Raw genomic sequence first — 18176 nt, 5'->3', positions numbered from 1 at the left:
ATATTCTATATTTAAGCTCAAAATCAAAGGTAAACATGATTGAGAACCAAGCCCAATTTAAGTGGACAGCCTCTTGCCATAGAAGCATCTCAAAATACAGACTAATCATATATCTGTATTCCCTACCCAGAGAGCCAAAAGTCCTTACCATATTACCATTAACGAGTTTGGAATGAGGCACAGATCATTTAATTTTAGAGACCCTTTTACAAGTCCAAATATCTCAACAGCCCTCAAGGATATGAGTGCCATGATTCTCAAATCTAAGAAATGTTTCTTTAATATATACCAAGTATAATGTAGAACTAAATAACCCTCAGGACACATCTTCTACACTAAGCCATCCACAGCAACTACTATTTTGCTAGAATATCAAATCAGCAAACAGAAAACAATTATGACTCAAGTCTGTACCAGAGTAAAAATGTCATTAATTAGCATAAATACTTCTATCAGCATTAGCAAGACAGCCTGTACAAGTTCATGAGTATCAAACAATCAGTACTTCTATATATGCCAGTTAGCTCTTCTCGCTGGAAAAGTACTAGACCTTAGGAATTTTCACTAATAGTGCCAGGCCCCTGGGGAAACAGTATCTCATCCTGGGCCTGTTTCAGTGGACTTAGGTCTCCATGGGTGGCCTGATCAAATGAAGTGTAGTGATTCCTATGTAGCCTTGTTCTTCATCCTTTTTATACCAATGTAGTGGTTGAAACTCATGAAGTTTTATGTGATTTTTTCCCCATTTACTCTGATTATCATGCTTATTGCAACTAGTCACTGAAAACAAGTCTACATTCCCACCATTGCCTGATTAATTTAGGTTTTCCAATCTATACCATTTGGTTTCTACCTACCTGAGAAACCATGGTATGTTGACATTCAATCTAGGTGATTACATCTAAATGGATGTTATCTCAGATCCACAAGGTGCCATTCCCAGATACACAGTTATCTCAAAAGGTTGTTATCAAGGAAACATATATATATATATATATATATATATATATATATATATATATATATATATATACACCAAACAGCCCTACCCAAGATGTAGGCTTTAAATCCTACCTACAATCCATTTATTTCCTGCAAGTCCATGAAGTCATATGTTACAGCAAAGAGCTGTGCAGGACTACTTTAAAACTATTCCTAATAATAGACCCTTTAGTTTTTTTGTTTTTTTTTTCCAATAAATTTCAATGTTTCCTCTCCTAATAAACTATAGTAACTGAGGAAAATATATTATAGCCAATTTGATCTGTGCCTCACCAAAACTATTGGAAATTTCTCTATGAATTTTATCCCACTGCTTTTATCACTTAGTAGACATTTTCCTGTTATAAGATTCTCCTTTTTCTTCACAGAAGAAACTTAGAAATATTATTAAAAGAGAGCTTTGCCTCATTTACTCATTGGAAAGGAATAGTCTAAATTGGGCTTAAACTAACTCGGTTTACAACTGGATACTTTCTTAATAATACTTAGGAAACATAGAAAAGATATTTTAATGAAATTTAGGAAAAAGAAAGAAGCCGAATTTTATCTCCTGGCTAGGAGAAGTTTGGGTTATTTTGACTATATGACTCTGATGGAAATATGAGAGCAGACACTGATAAAATTAATTTTGAGTCATAACCATCTAAAGATAATATTTGTAGGAGGGTAATTGTGTCATAATTTTTAAGATGATATCTTTTTCAAAACAAAGGAATTCTTGGAATGAAGCAAAACAATCTTTGTATCTTGAATGAAATTTAGTAATTTGATTGCAATTTATATCTTTTGAAAGACAGCTGAAATCCATTTGACAATGGAGAAACTGAAAAATGTGAAGCTTGAGAATCACAATCCCTCTTACTCAGATGTCTTAGTGTATTCTCCATTTCCCTGAATTTTATTATATGGGAAGACCTAATATTACACAAAGCATGGAATGCTGCTATGCCTTTCATGCAATCTGCTTTTTTTTCTCATCCATCTTTCTCATCATTTTCAGGGGTAACTTTTTTTTTCCTGGATTATAAACGATTTAGATTCCCTTATTTCACTTGCAGCTATTTTTAGTGAAGCTTGGCATCAGGACCCAAATGACTCTAAAATAGAGTGCTTAATTGAAAAGCTTCCCTCCAACCCCCCCCAAAAAAAACACTTTTTCTTTCCCTCTCTAGCAAAGAAACAGGAAACTGGGGGGTTAACTGTTTCCAGCATTATTCTTCCTACTTTTGACCACTACTGGACAGCAACAGACGGGGCTTTTGAGACATTTACCATTAAAATTGTTGCTTATAATAGGTTGCTGGAGCATCTGGAATACAATATCTCTGGCACTTCAAGGACTGCTCAGTTCCCAGGCTCTTCCCCAATGCTGACTATCTCTCTGGGATACTTGGTATCCATATTGAAGTCATAAGTGTGACAATTACAATAGCTTTATGTACCTACCTCTGCATCTAACTATTCTCTCTCCTTTTCTAATTTACAGGATTTTATACTTATATGACTGGGCTTTAACCACCCTCTAACTACCTCATTTAATTCTTCTACCCAATAGAGAGAGTAAGTGGTTAAGGTTTAAACCCTGATTAGGTTCTGATGAATCAGGATTGGGATGTGAATCTCACGAGACTATTACTTTTTTTTTCTCCTACCAATAGTAAAGTGAAGTTCTGCAGAATATCCCTTCTGGCAAAACCACATGATGGGACATAATGGAAAATGTATAACTTTAAAATTATCATGGTCTGGATATTAATATTTCTATATATGGTAGTCATAATTTTACTCAATGAATAGAAAGGGCACTTACTAATATTTTAATCTTTGGAATGAAACTAAAGTTCTTGTCCATATATAGAGACACATGGTATTATGAAAAGATTGCTGGATTTGGAGTCAGCAATTTATTGTATTTAAATTTTAATTCCAATACCATGTGTGAACAGCTCAGTGAGCTTTGACAGGTCACTGAATTTACCTGAGAATCGGTTTCTTTAATCATAAAACATGGATGTTAACACTTGTCCTTGAGCCATTTCAATTGATTACATGGGCCAATGCTTTTAACTCAAAAGCCCTTACTTGATTTAAGTAAGTCCTATGTGCACTGGCATTTTGTTACTGGGAATTCAAAGGCATGCTTCATTTCTCATCAAATGGAATGGCCCAGGAGGTCTTGAAATAACATCCTTCCCACCAGCATTCTTGGAGACAGTGAAAAAGGACAGAAAGTTAGTGTTTTATGGTAGTCCTCTACTCCCAATAAATGGTTAATGACATTTTATTCTGAAAGAAAAATATCATCTTAAAACTCATAAAAACATGAGAATTATCTATAATTCATATTTGTTATTCAATCATAAAATTTTTCAACAAAGGTTGATTTTTTCCTGATGAGAGAAAAAAAAATGCAGTTTTATGGATTTAGTCCTTGTGTTTGGAACTTAGATCTCATGGTGGTGCTGCTTTAATTCACATATTTTTCCATTTTTTTCTCCTTCTCTATAGTAGCCGAACCTCTTCTTAGCCATCTCACTGTCTCAGACATTACTTCGGGCAGTGTATCCCTCTCGTGGAAGGCTCAGGAGGCTGTCTTTGATAATTTTATTTTAGAAGTTAGGAATTCTGACCTCCCTCTGGATTCTGTGGTCTACACAGTGCCTGGGGCCTTGAGAAGCTCTATAATCACGGACCTTAGAGCTTCCACTAATTACACTGTCCAACTTCATGGGCTGATTGACGGGCAGAATGGTCAGACCCTGATGGCCCAGGCAACCACAGGTATTTCACTTTACTGGATTCTCTCTTGTTTTTTCTTTGCTATCTGTTGACCTTCTCTTAGATACAGTTCCCAAAAAATAATCCATGATCCACTTGCCCTATTCTGTTTAGGAAAGGTAGAAAAAAAAAAGGATATGAAGGTCTGTCAGACTTAGTCAAAGGGTACTTTGAAAGCAAATAAGCAAAAATCCCAAGAAAGGCTTTAAGTGACCCAGGAATTAAGAAAATCCACTGGCAACCTCTGTTTCTTAACTATGCACACATCTGGAGAGGCTCTTTGCATTTGGGAGCAATTAACCTGACTTGCCCCAGTTCTCAAACATCCGTGCATCTGATTTTGAATATTCTTCATAATCCTTCCAGTACATCTTCATCTGCCTGTGGTCTTTCTAATCATGGTAATATGTTGCAAATCTCATACACAAAGAAGATGCATGCATGTCATTCTGATTTCTCAGCTGGGATAATGTCATTCTCTACTAGGCCTTTGGATCAGAGACTGGGATTTCACATGGCATGCTAAGAAAACATACACAACAAAACCACCAACTGCATGGACTGAGCCAGTTGGGCTAATGCTGTGACCAATATTTCTCTTTGCCTGGCCTTTGTATATTTATTCAATAGGGAGTATGTTTTGGCTAGAGAGTCTGCTCCTTTTCTAGCAAGCACGGCCTCGTATCCATCAATAATTTTCTTAAGTCTCAGATTCTTTCTTAATTATCAGTCTTCATCTTGAAAAGTATGATGGTGCATGTAGCATCCTCCCACACCCAATCCATTCTATCATATCAGTCTTTCCTGGATTGTAAGCAGCATGCAAAGGAATGTTTTGGGGGAAGCTGAGTGTATAGAAGTATACAGTATATAGAAGATGATTCTTTTCTTGCATGGAAACTGACTTCCCTTCCCCCTGGAATCTCTTTGACAAATCTTTGCACCTTTGAGCATTTTCCAACTCTATTCCACCAATATGAGTACATTTAAGATACTTTGGGGGCAGAGACAAAAGACTTGCTGACATTTTGAAAATGTTGGCACTATCGGCCTGTATTTGGCAACCTTGAGGAAGTTCCAGTGTAAATTCTTAATTGAGGGTACTTCAGGGATATTCAAAGAAAGACGAAATAGAGATATGGTTTAAAGTATCTTATTTTGGGTGCAATATGGTAGTAATTCCTCTGTAGTATTTCTAGAAACTTTGACAATATTGAGTTCTGAAGATGAAGGAACTTTGGGGAACTTCATGTAATTGTTTTTGGTTGTTTTAGGTATTTAAAGAATCATATTCTTTGATGACCAGATCTTTTATTTTCCCAAAAGATAATTCCATGACTGGGTTATAGAGTAGTTATGCTATTAAATGGTCCTGTAAAACTTGATAACTTTGTGCTGGGGTAGGAAAATTTGAGTCCTCACTTAGTCCACTGTCTGAAATTAAAATTGGAAGAATAATTTCACTATCTAAACCTAAAACTTTATTTCCTCCCCAAAACCCTGACCAACACCACCTCCTCTATCACCTCAATCATTTAGTGCCATTTTACTCATTGCTTCTCTCCATAGCACAATCTAAATGGAATTCATTCAGTGTTGGCAGTTAAATGAACATCTAGGAGGCGAGGGCCTACATAGTCCCAAATGGGAAATAACTCATTAATTCCCCCATGATATAATAGGATATTCAGAAAGCCTTCATACTATGTGCTGATGAAGGAAGAAAAACTAGCAAGAGGGAAATGAATCATCCATAGATCAGTATTTCCAAGGAATCAGACAGCAATGTAGTTTGTAAGTTTAGGGCTTAAATTTTAAAGGTCATTTTTGCCCATAGCTATACAAAGGCATTACAGATGACACATTTATATCTTATGATTTTTGTTTTCATATTACCCTCAATGGGTGTGGTTTACTAGAAAAATAGTGAATCTATAACAGAGAAGCAAAATTCAAATCTGACACAACTACTTTGGTGATCTTAAGCCATTTTTCTTTTCCTGGGACCTTGTTTTTTTTATCTATAAGATGAGAGAGTTGAACTATGTAATCTTTAAGGTTCCTTCTAGCTCTAATACATACTATATGATATCTTTTTTCTTTTAATCAAGGTTGTCCTAATATTAGTTTATGTAGTTTTTCTTGAGATGTCTTAAGTGTTTTGTCTAAAACATAATTTTTTATTTTATATAAGTGTATACATATTCAATTATATGCACATGTATGTGTGTGCATATATATGTATATGTATATGCTAGGCACTAAAAGAAAATGGAATTTTCTTTAGTTATTGCTGAATATGAAAAAGGAATATGTGTAATATGGGTGTGGTCTTTAAGAGCTTATCAAAAACAAAAGACTTGAAAGGAATAAAATAGTTGATCCTTTATTTTATGACCAGAGTTCTAGGATTTTCTCAGTCAGGGTATTCTCTCCATCAATACATATCATCTTAATGCAGGGACATTAAAGGAGTAGTGGCCAAAATTACATTATCATGTTACTAACCTCATGATGAGCGTCTCCCAACTTGGGCAGGCTAGTACTTGCACAAAAGACATACAATCTAGAGACTCTATGTAAAGTCTTCCAAACTTTGTAGAAGCTGACCTACCCTTGAAGAACCCAGGATCACTTCCACGCCACTAATAAGGCATCAGAGTAGCACTTGAATAGTATTCATTATAAAAGTATAGTATAAAAGGAATACTTTGTAATAGGAACATTAGGTGGCACAGTAGATAGAGTGCTAGGCCTAGAGTCAGGAAGATTCATTTTTCTAAATTCAGATGTGGCCTTAGATACTTCCTAGCTGTATGGCCCTAGGCAAGTCTTAACCCTGTTTGCCTCATCTATAAAATAAGCTGAAGAAGAAAATGGCAAACAGCCCCCTACAGCATCTTTACCAAGAAAATCCAGATGGGAATCACAATGCAACTGAAATTGTGAACTGAATGACAAAAACAACTTATGAAATATACAAATTTAAGTTTATCTGTATATATATATGTGTGTGATACTATGTAGACAATATATGTACAGATAGTTAAATATTTCTATATCATTATATTTGTATTATTCATAAATATATGTATGTATCTAATTCATTTTCATCATGTTTGGTGAACTAGAACTTGTATTTTTTCTATACAAGGCAGCAAATTATATCCTGAGCACCAATGTAAAAATCTGTTAGTAGTTGGAAATCATAGAACTCTTCAGCATTTCATAAACAATATACTTCTGCTCTGTAGGTATAGATACAATCTAGAGATGCCTTCTATGATGACATAGACTGGAAAAGAAATTATATTTTTTCAATGTTATGACAATATCGACCATTCTTCTATCCCTTCCCAAAGTAATATTCTCTTTCTGCCTGTTCCTTTTCCTTCAGAATCAGAGGTACAGGTGGGCCAACTAATTCTTACCCATATTATCCTTGACATGGACCACAAGTGCTGGCCCCTTTGCAAAGTTTGTCATCAGTGTTAGCAATTCTCATTTTCTGTATGAACTTCAGCAGTGCACAGTCTCTGGTGACATGCTTACATCACATTACATCACATATTGAGAGATAATACTATAACATTAACATTAGGGAACAATATAGACTGATGACCAGACCAAATCACTAAAATGCCTTTGTGATGACAGTTACTAGTTTCAAAGTCTTTAACATCATAGAATTTTATTTGTAATTTAGCTTATAGAAAATAGTGTCATTATTTTCATTCCAGGCAGAATTCAACATGATTCACTATACATACAACATCTAAAACCTATTTAAACTTGTGTAGCCTGATTCTCTTCTTCCTGGTGATTAAGAAGAAGAAGAAATTTCTCTTTTCAAAATCACTTGTGGGAAAATACCTCTTGGGGCATTCTATTAGGATACTAAATTTCCCCAGTCTGATTTGTGGAAAATTTGTGGCTCCTGTGGCAACAGAATGATACAATCAATATAAATATTTTTATAACAAATCCTAACCTTTATGGCTCTGCATAGGGTAGGTTAAACTAAATTAGTCTGCCCTAAGGTTTGCCCTTAACAACAGAAAAATACTCTCTCTAAAGTTGACAACTAGAAGAGATCATTAAGGGTCAGAATTAGAGAATAGATAAGTCACCTAGACCTTATTTTATGGTATCCTTATTTATGGTATCCTTATTCACTTCCTAGGAATTGCCTTTCCAAAATTTTTTTTAAAGTTAACATTCTTATTCATCATTCTTGGAATGAGATGATAATCAACTTTAGAGTAAGCATACCTAAGAGGCAAAAGAAATCTCACATATACTAATATGGGGTGGAGGGTAAAGGAGGAAGGGGAAGAAAGTCATCTTCTGATTCACACATACTGAACCAAATTCCCTTCCAGTGCCTGTTTTAAATTATGCATCTGTGGAAGTTCCATTAAGTTTTTTATTGTCTGAGGAAAATTTAGATTCATTATTTAAATTTAAAGGGCCTCCCAGGCACAGTTCTGCACAATGGAAATATTCCATAATGATTTTCCCACAATTGAAAAGAACAAGTTTCTAAAAGCATAATCAGATATACATGTATTTGTATGTGTGTATATTCGTTGCATAGATAATCTTCTAAACTCAGACTTCCAAAGATATATATATATATACATATACATAAGATGACTAATAAATAAAATTCCTAGGGGGTGTGGGTAAATGATGATTATTAATGAACAAAGGTTCTATCAAAGAGACTTTCCCATTACATGTTGCTTCATGTACCTCCCAGGGAGAATGAATAACAAGAAAAAAAAATTAAATAAGGCAGAAAAGCTCTAGTTTGTACATCTAGGACCAAATTACTCCAAGTGTTAAATATGAAGGCAATCAAGAGCTTTAAAAATACCCTTAAAACGGGCACACAGAAAAAAATCACATCAAGCTTATCAGGGAACAATTATATAATAGTGAAGGGGCCAAGATGATTCCCTTAATTCCATTAATGAAGGGAAAAGGAAAAGTTTTGTTTATATCATAAGTTTCTTCTTAGCCTTTATCAGAAACATTACATTTTTTAAAAATCTCTTTATGCAAAATATTTCAAAATAAACAACCAGTGTTTCAAAAAAAAAAAAAATTGGGAGATTCAATTCGAGAAAGTAAGTGGGGAGTAGGATGAGGATACACTTCTTTATAAAGTGAAAGAGTATTTTAATTCTTTTTCTTTAAGTCAGAGCCTTTAGGATTAAATTTTAAGCATTAAAAATTATTTTTTGAGTGTTTTTATACAACTGTGAATGCAGAGTGCTCCCAATTAAGCATGACCAAGAATGTCCTAGGGCAGCAGTTCCAAGATCTTTTTAAGAAGGGGGTCCATGAATTCAAAATTATTTTCATAATAATGCTAAAATGATATTTATATAATCTGCAAGAAAAAATTACTGTGTCAATACTTGACATCTGGTAACCTTTTAAGATTTGCCATGTATTATCCTTTGTGAAGATTTAAGGCTATTTTGGTGTGGAGTCTATGACACTAATCTGTACTGTTTTCAACCCTCCCTTCTTTCAGAGGCCTTGCCCCTACTGGAAAGCTTAACCATTTCCGACATTAATCCCCATGGGTTCACAGTTTCATGGATGGCATTGGAGAATGCCTTTGACAGCTTTCTAGTAATCGTGGTGGATTCTGGCAAGCTGCTGGACCCCCAGGAGTTCACACTTTCAGGAACCCAGAGGAAACTGGAGCTTAAAGGCCTCATAACTGGCATTGGTTATGAGGTTATACTTTTCGGCTTGGCTCAAGGGCACCAAACAAAGCCCTTGAGTGCTGTGGTTTTTACAGGTATTTCCATTCAAGTGAGCCATTCTCTTGTTTTGCTCAGTCTTCTCTTCCATCCCCATGTTTTCACTTGGGAGACATTTCATGCAGCCATATGCCAAATCACCATGGCTTCTGCATTCCTGTCCTTATCACAGCTCTACATTCCATAGGTGGGACCAGTTCATTTATATATCCTTTGTATTCTCTATTATCTTCTGTCCCATCTTCCATTCCTGATGTGAGAAGGTCGAAATGTCACCATGTTGCCTCCAAAAATGCCTTAGAGGTTCTCAGCCGAGTATCTGTTTCACATTCTATTGATTTCATCATCATCCTTTCTAATCCCCAGATGCATTTCAGCCTTCTCAAAAGAAATATATCTGATGGGTATATTTCTAAAGCTTGTCAATAATATCTTCATCTATAAAGTCTTAAATGTTATGTTTTCAAATGTAATAATCACTGGACACTGAAATACAAAATTCTTTTATTGGGAGAAGCTGACACACTGGAGATATTCTTAAACACAGACTAAATCCATAATTTTGTGATGATTCAGAGGTCTTGCCTGAGAAATATAGAATTAATCATTACCACAGTTCAAATCTTTTCCAAGGAAGGAAATCTGTCCCTTTTAGGGAAGTCAAGGTATGGACCCTTTGGTCCTAATGTTTTAAATGCAAAGAGAATAGTGCCTTACAAATGCCAGAAAAAAACTCAGCATTGCCTCCTAAAGGACTGTCCATCTTTAGAGATAGAGTCTTGATTTTCAAATACTCTCTAGAACAAAGTGAAAAGAAAAAGGACTTCTAAAAACTACTTTGCTCTAGCAAAATAATAGTGATAAGTAAAATGATCATGGATAGCACTATGTAGCTCATTAGCATGGGTTTATTTGTATTTTATCAGAAAAGTTTCACAAAGGATGGACATAGAACCTCTGGAAAATAAAGAATACACAAATAAGTTATTTGCTTTTAACATGTTTAATATTCATGGAAGAAAGAAATGGTGTGTCAGATGTGGTTTAATGTCATCAATTATAGAAAAAGTTCACAAATGCATAAAGTAACTTGTATACTAATTCTAGTTTTATTAGAACTTTTTTCTGTCTGAAGACTTTTTTTTTTATAACTAGGAGATTTTCACATCTCTGATCTGGGGCATCACTGAATATTGACATCCCCACTGAGAAGAGCACAATTTGTCATTAAAATGACTTTCTTTCAATGACTTTCTTTCTCCTCCCTCTTCTACTCTTTTCCCCCCTCTAGAAGCAGAGCCAGAAGTTGACAACCTTCTGGTTTCAGATGCCACCCCAGACGGTTTCCGTCTATCTTGGACAGCAGATGAAGGGGTCTTCAACAGTTTTGTTCTTAAAATCAGGGATACTAAAAAGCAGGCTGATCCACTGGAAATAATCATACCAGCCCATGAGCGTACCAGGGATATAACAGGTCTCAAAGAGGGCACAGCATATGATATTGAACTCTATGGATTAATCAGTGGACGGCGATCCCAGCCAATCAATGCCATTGCAACCACAGGTATTATCATTAATATAGAAAGAGAGGAGGGAATTATATTATGTTTTATGGTTTGTTATTTGCAATAAGCACCACACATTCTAATTTTTAATTAATGATTTTCACTTCAAGGTGGTAGTAGCACAGGGAAATGGAGAAGTGGTTACTTCTTTTCCTATATATTTAAATCACATGGTAGTGGGTTAATGGAAAAGTTGCCCTGTGTATTGAAAAGATTATTATTTGTATAGTGGTATAAATGAAGGGGGTGGTGTTAGAAGGAAAGAGGAGAAAGGGAATGAGCATTTATATGGAATTTACTATATACTAAGGATGCTAAGTACTCACATTAATCCTGCAAGGTAAGTGCTATAATTATTTTCATTTAATAGTTGAAGAAATTGAGGCAAGCATCTAGAGGCTAGGTGATTTGCTCATTCACACTCTCTGGGCCTCAGTCTCCTCCTGCGTGAAATGGGAACAATATTATCCAGAACCCTACTGATGGTATACAAATACCCTTTCAGAGGGTTACAAGTAGTAGCAGTCATTTTCTTTTGTTTTGTTTCTAAGTGAACACTCAGATAATGAAGTAAAGGTACCCTGAGCATGCATCACTTCTTAATTAAACTCATATCTACAATTTTTCCCCCAGTCTATGACTATAGTAAATAAAAAAAGGATCATATGATTTGCAAGCAGAAGTAACTTTAAAATTCAAGTAAGTCTAAACCTTTCATTTTTACAAATGAAGGAACAGAGGCTTAAATAATTGCTCAGGGTTCAAACCTAGCCCTTTGCCTTTCAGTCCAGTCATTTTTAAATCTTATCCCACCAATTCTTTTGAAAGGGAAAAGATTTATAACAAAATACAGTCATTCACTCATTGTACACTTTGACTGACTCACAAGATATTTATGGTACATAGCTAAGAGTTGTGGCTTCTTTTTTTCTTCTTACCTCAGAGAGATTTAGAAGAATAACATTTATTATGGCTGATTTTTTCTCATCTCTTGTTAAAATAGACTTTTAAAAGCCCAACTTAATAAACAACTTATAAGAGATCCCAAAGAAAGGATGTGTTTTAATCTATGAATCACAGAACAAAAAGCAAAAGGAAATTTTTCAGAGGGACCTCCTTTGAAGATTACAACTTTACCTGAAAAGATTAGAGTCTTGATTCATTATGAAATTAACAAACTGTTGTTCCCTACTTGTGTGACCTTGGGCAAATGTTTTTAACCCATCTGGGCCTCAGTTTCTTCATCTGTAAAATGAGCAAGCTGAACTACTAGTTGATAATCCATTCTCTTTCTAAATCTATGATCTCTTCTGTTGGATTTATTTCCATAAATATAAAGAATCTACTATGTGCAAGTCATTATATTAGAGACAGAAACAATTTAAATAGCTTCTGCCTCCAAGATTTTATATTCTGATAGGAATTTTCAAAAATCTCTCAAGAGTTCACTACGGAAAAGTTATGTCCTGTGTGGTAACCATATGTTTGTAAGAATGAATGAAATGCAGAACTGCTATAAATACTTTGGTGAAGCCAAAAAAAAAAAAAAAAAAGAAAGAAAGAAAGAAAGGCAGCATGGGAGAGAGGACAGGTACTGAATTCTAAGTTAGAAAACATGAATTCATTAGAAAACATGAATTCAAATCTTGACTCTTACATTTATTGGATGAGTTATTTGTAGGCATATCCCTTAAATTCATCTGAATTTCATTTCCTCTTATGTAAAATGGGAATATTGCTAATACTTACATGATATGATGTAATTAAGTATGGAATGGACTTTGCAAAGGAAAAAATCATGTTTACATAATGCTGTAAGGTTATTCTGATGATGTTTAGACAATCATGAAAGACATCCTTTCCCCCAAGACTGGGCATTCCAAAACTTTTAAAGAAGTCATATTCCCAGTTCTTGCTTCCCAACCCCAACTCCCATAAAAAAGATGCCAGATCAAAGACCATACCATGATTCTGACCCTAATTTATAAACAGGACATTTTTAAGTTTATTTTCTGATTGTTATTTTTATCTCAGTTGTTTGTTTTCAAAGAGAGAGAGAGGCCTTACTGAGATTGTTTTTCAAAGGAAAGCAGAATCTTGAATTTAGAAAGATCAATTTGATTTGCCTCTGTGGAACCCATAAATGTGCATAGGCTTCATAGTCAGAGTATGTGTATGTGCATGTATTGGCAAGAAGAGGAGGTGAGGTAATGTCAGAAATAGTCTAAGGTATAATTTCCATTTTCCCTCTTCCTCATCTTTATTCTTTTCTTGTTTTGTTTTACCTCATCTTTCTCTCTCTCTCTCTTTCTTTCCCCTTTTCATCTGGGGTACTGGACGGAGTACAGAAGTGATTCTCATCTTGTGAACTCTCTCTCTCTCTTTTCCTTCCTTCTCTCATCTTATGAACTACCTTGGATGGTATTTGGATGGGCACAGAAGTTATTCTCAAGAATTATGAAGTTAGGGAAATTTGTCTTTTTCCCCATTCATCACAAACTCCTCCCTCTAAGATTGTGCCCTTCTTTTTCCAGCTCAAGTTCTGAGTATGTTCATATTACCTTCTGGATTCCCAGATGTTCCCATAAATTCTGAAATCTTCCTCCTTTCCTTGGATGTATAACATAATGATGGAATTCATTCTTACTGAGTAAAAAGCAAACATTATGTTGTAGCTAAGGAATCATGATTTTGATAAAATGCTGGTTCTATTTTCAGATCAAAAAATTTTGCATCTGCAGGACTCAACATGGACAAAAATCTGTTTCATTTTCTCAGAATAAAAATCCAAGAATGACTGCCTTCATAGGAAAAATAACCAATTGATAATCAAGCAGAGTTTCAGATTGTTTTTTTTTTATTTGCTATTGTACTCTCTTTTGCAGCCATGGGATCACCAAAAGAAATCTTCTTCTCCGACATCACTGAAAACTCTGCCACCGTTAGCTGGACAGCACCTACTTCACAGGTGGAGAGTTTCCGGATCACATATATCCCTGTTTCAGGAGGTAAGAGTCTAAGGCAAAGAAAAAGAATTGAGGAACCTTGGAAATTTGGGGTGAATCGATAAAAGGAACTAATAGTTTTGGATTTATCATCCTTGTCTGTAGCAAAGAGAAGAAAAGTCCTCCTTTTTGAGACTAATTCTGAAAGAACTAATATATAAAACGATTTTGGTAAACTCTAGAATCTTAGAATGTCAGCATGGAAGAATGAATGAAAAGACATATTGAAACTTACTATGTGCCAAGCATTATGCTAAGCACTAGGGATACTCCTTTCAAGGAGTTTATGCTCTAATTGGAGGAAACAACAAATATGAGAATCCAAGTACAGGGCAGATAGCAAGGTCCAGGGTACATTAGCAGATGTTCAATATTTGTGAGTCTAGAGGAAGAAAGAACATGGCAGATAGTGAGTCTCAGAAGATCTTAGGCAAATGCCAAGATGTGGTAAATATAAGTTAACATACAAGTGGTATGAGCAGGAATTTCCCTCTTCCCATCAGCTCCTCCTGTATAGAGTCTGGGCAGCCCTAATTCAGGAGAGAGACAAAGGAAAGGCAAGGGTTGATGATGGTTCCTTTAAAAGTCATTTAACTTAAAATTTAAAAAATAAAAATTTAAAATTTATTTTAAAAAATTTTAAATTCATTCAACAAAATTCATGTATTGTACAGATTTAAGATACTGTGGACTTCCATTCATGACACCCTATTTCAGGAGTTTAAAACTAGTAAGACAAAGGCTTTGGTATTAATTATAAGACTGTTCTCCCTAAAGGTAAAGGCCCCTAATCTGAGGAAACTGTGTTTCTATCAATGAATAGACTCCTTCAAGTCTTCCCTAAAAGTAGAAAAGTCTTTGCTACTTAGTCCATTAAGAACCAGGTATCTGTGACCTCAAAGGACCATCCATGAAAGAATAATCCTACTTTTTTTTTTTACAACATAACCCCATATGGCCCTATATCCCCAAATGCCTTTGTTCCTGGCAAAAACATCTGCAGACCTTATCATGGACCCTCCTCCATTTGCTAATATTATATCCATGTATACAAAACAGGCCCATAGAAATGGAATGCTGCAAAATTCTCAGTATTGTTGATTATTAGTAGAAAAAGATGCCAAATACAATCATTCTCTTCTCCTGTAAAATGTCTTAATAGTATTAACAGAATTACAATTCCTGTGTTAATAATAGCTAATAATAGTTTACCTTTATATAGCATTTGAAGATCTACAAAGTTCTTTACATATGTTATTTCATTTGGTTAAAGAGCCTATAACATGTTTGGTGGATAGAATACATAACAGAGAGAATTTGGAAAACATTCTGAGAAAGAAAATAAGCTGTATCACATGCCAACCTACCTCTGAAAGAAAACTTGACATTTTAATCTTGTTGTAATTATTTTTTCTCTTCAACCTAAGATTTTTTGGCATTTGTCCCAATGGAGGGGGAAAAAACACTTTTAAGAAACTAATACTTACCTGGGAAACCGGGAACAAATGATATCTTAAGGAATAATTTTTTTAAAAAAATGGATAGTTCATTTCATATCTGTGTGTGTGCATGTGTTCATATATCCAGATGTATGTGTGTGGATAACTACTTTAAAAGGTGGCCAGAGATTCCAGCTTCACCCAGACCTCACCTGATGCCTGTTTCTTTTTCTGTGTTCCAGGAACACCTTCAGTGATAACAGTGGATGGAAGCAAGACTCAGACTAGGCTGGTGAGATTGATGCCTGGAGTGGAATATCTTGTCAGTATCATTTCAATCAAGGGCTTTGAAGAAAGTGAGCCTGTGACAGGAACTCTCACAACAGGTACCATTTCATCAAGCTAAAAGTTTTTTTGACAGTATCCTCTCATATCAATATCCTCTCAGAGGATATTTGCAAACCAGTACATCTTTCATTCCCTAACTCTTGACTGCCCTTAAATTTTAACAAGTGATAGTAGTACCTACTATATACAACATACTGTAGAAGATGCTCAAAATTTCACTGCAACATTAGTATTCCATAAAATAGCAAGCTCACGAAAAGGAACAAAAAATGTAGGGTGCTTTTAGGATCATAGCTGGCACAGGAGAATCTAGAAGGCAGCTAGAAGAAATAGAAGGGAGCATACCTTTATTAAGTAGCAAGTACTTTGCTAAGCACTTTAGAAATATTTCATTTAGTCCCTACAACAACCCTATAAGGTAGGTGCTGTTATTCCCATTTGAGAGATGAGAAAACTGAAACAAAGAGAAAAAGTACTTTGCCCAAGGTCACATAGCAACTAAGCATCTGAGGCTAGATTTGAACTCAGATCTTCCTAACACCAGGCCTCCCTAGCTGTCTTCAGGAACCGTGGATAAAATGCCATATTTGGAGTCAAGGAGACTCAAATTCAAAGTCTGCCTCAGACATTTAGTAGCTATATCACTCTGGGTAGGTCACTTAATTTCTAAAGGCCTCTCACTTGCCCTCCTCCCTCTCCCTGACCCTTTTGGCTTCATTTTCTGTGTTGGCAGAGACTAAATACTTTTTATTTGTAACCCTTTTAATTTAGAAATTTATATTTACCTGAGATACAGCAGGCATTTACTACATATTTATTGACTACTATTGAATACTGACAGTTCCCTCTTATTTCAAATCAAGGTAATAATAGCACCTGCCTCACAGGAATGTTGTATGGCGCAAAAGTGATGGTAAATATCAAATGTTTAGTAAACCTTAAAGTGCAATATAAATATTGCATTAAAATGTGAGAACTTGGAATATTAGGGTTGGAAAGAATCTTAGGACAGAGAATACTAGAGCCAGAAAGAGCAATAGAGAAGTTTAGCTTTTTATTTGGAAAACAAGGAAATAAAGGCCATAGCTCTCTATTTATTGTCTTTGACATAACTGCCTCTTTCTCTTCAGCTCTGGATGGCCCGTCTGGTTTGATGGCTGCTAATATCACTGACTCTGAAGCTCTGGCCATGTGGCAGCCAGCCATAGCTACCGTGGATAGTTATGTCATCTCCTATACTGGGGACAAAGGTAATGTCATATATCAAAGTTTCTCTGCCTTCTTTCCATGGCATCTCCATCCCATCAGAAATTTCTTCTTTTCACTGACATATTTAGGAAAGAACAGGAATTCAGAAAACTCAATTTAATAGGTCAGTAATTTTGCTCCCAGGTCTATTTTTTTTTCAGTAATCCTAGCTGAGCCCATCAAAATATAAGAATAGTTTACCCATATACCTCTGCTTGTTGTTTGGCAAAGCAGGAGAATATTGTGGTTTCATCAAGTGAATTCATTAGGAGAATTAGCATTCCATGTGGTAAAAAAGCAAAATTGGAAAAGTTGGAAAATCAGAGATAAGCTAGAGATTTCCATTCACTTCATCAAAGTGAAGGGGTTGCTTGGAAGAAAACAACTTTCTGGATATCAATCATCTCCAGCAGAGGAAGTAGGGAAGACAAGAAGGTTGCCCACAGATTCAAGCTGATTTGAGATCAAAATATACTGCAGCTGCACATGGATTCCCCAGAAGAAAACAGCAGCAAGTTTTGATTTTGCAGTAATTTTTATTATTATTCTTCCTCTTTGCAACTACTAAAAAGAATGATCTGTGCAAGCAGCAAAAAAAAGAGATTTTTCTAAATCTCTAGGATATTTACTTATATTCCCAGAAATCCAAACTAACAGAATCAACTTAGAATCAAGGCCCAAAATAAATCACGATGAACCTAAAAAAAATTAGAGGGGCAAGGAACAAAGATATATTTCTAATGTCTGTATCATTGTGCTTTGGTTTTCATGGGACTGTATCTTGGGCAGAAAAGATGAAGGGAAATAACTCTGATTGTATCTTCTCCAGGAGGCATTTTTGATCCTTCCACTTAATGCATTGACTTAATAGTGGTAAACTATTTGAAAGGGTTTGTAATTAAGGAAGATGAGGGAACTGGCTCATGGAAGAAGGCAGGAAATAGTGCAAGAAGGCAGTGTAGTGGACCTACCAACCCGGAAATCTTTTTGGAAGGTTTTGCATTTCTCTTT

At 35.3% G+C, this 18176-nt stretch overlaps 1 protein-coding gene across 2 annotated transcripts in view; it reads left to right on the top strand.

Moving 5' to 3' along the window:
* TNC (tenascin C) overlaps positions 1–18176 on the top strand; it is a 731463-nt gene that overhangs the window by 697528 nt on the left and 15759 nt on the right. For both annotated transcript variants that reach the window (XM_051979516.1, XM_051979515.1), the window contains 6 exons: positions 3511–3783; positions 9326–9598; positions 10852–11124; positions 14011–14133; positions 15812–15955; positions 17048–17167. In XM_051979516.1, coding sequence (XP_051835476.1) covers positions 3511–3783; positions 9326–9598; positions 10852–11124; positions 14011–14133; positions 15812–15955; positions 17048–17167 — 1206 coding nt within the window. The remainder of the gene's footprint in view (positions 1–3510; positions 3784–9325; positions 9599–10851; positions 11125–14010; positions 14134–15811; positions 15956–17047; positions 17168–18176) is intronic.

Source organism: Antechinus flavipes, chromosome 2, assembly GCF_016432865.1.
Source record: "Antechinus flavipes isolate AdamAnt ecotype Samford, QLD, Australia chromosome 2, AdamAnt_v2, whole genome shotgun sequence".
Classification (NCBI taxonomy): domain Eukaryota; kingdom Metazoa; phylum Chordata; class Mammalia; order Dasyuromorphia; family Dasyuridae; genus Antechinus; species Antechinus flavipes.
The sequence above is the reverse complement of the archived record's forward strand: the minus strand, read 5'-3'. Positions and strand labels throughout refer to the sequence as shown.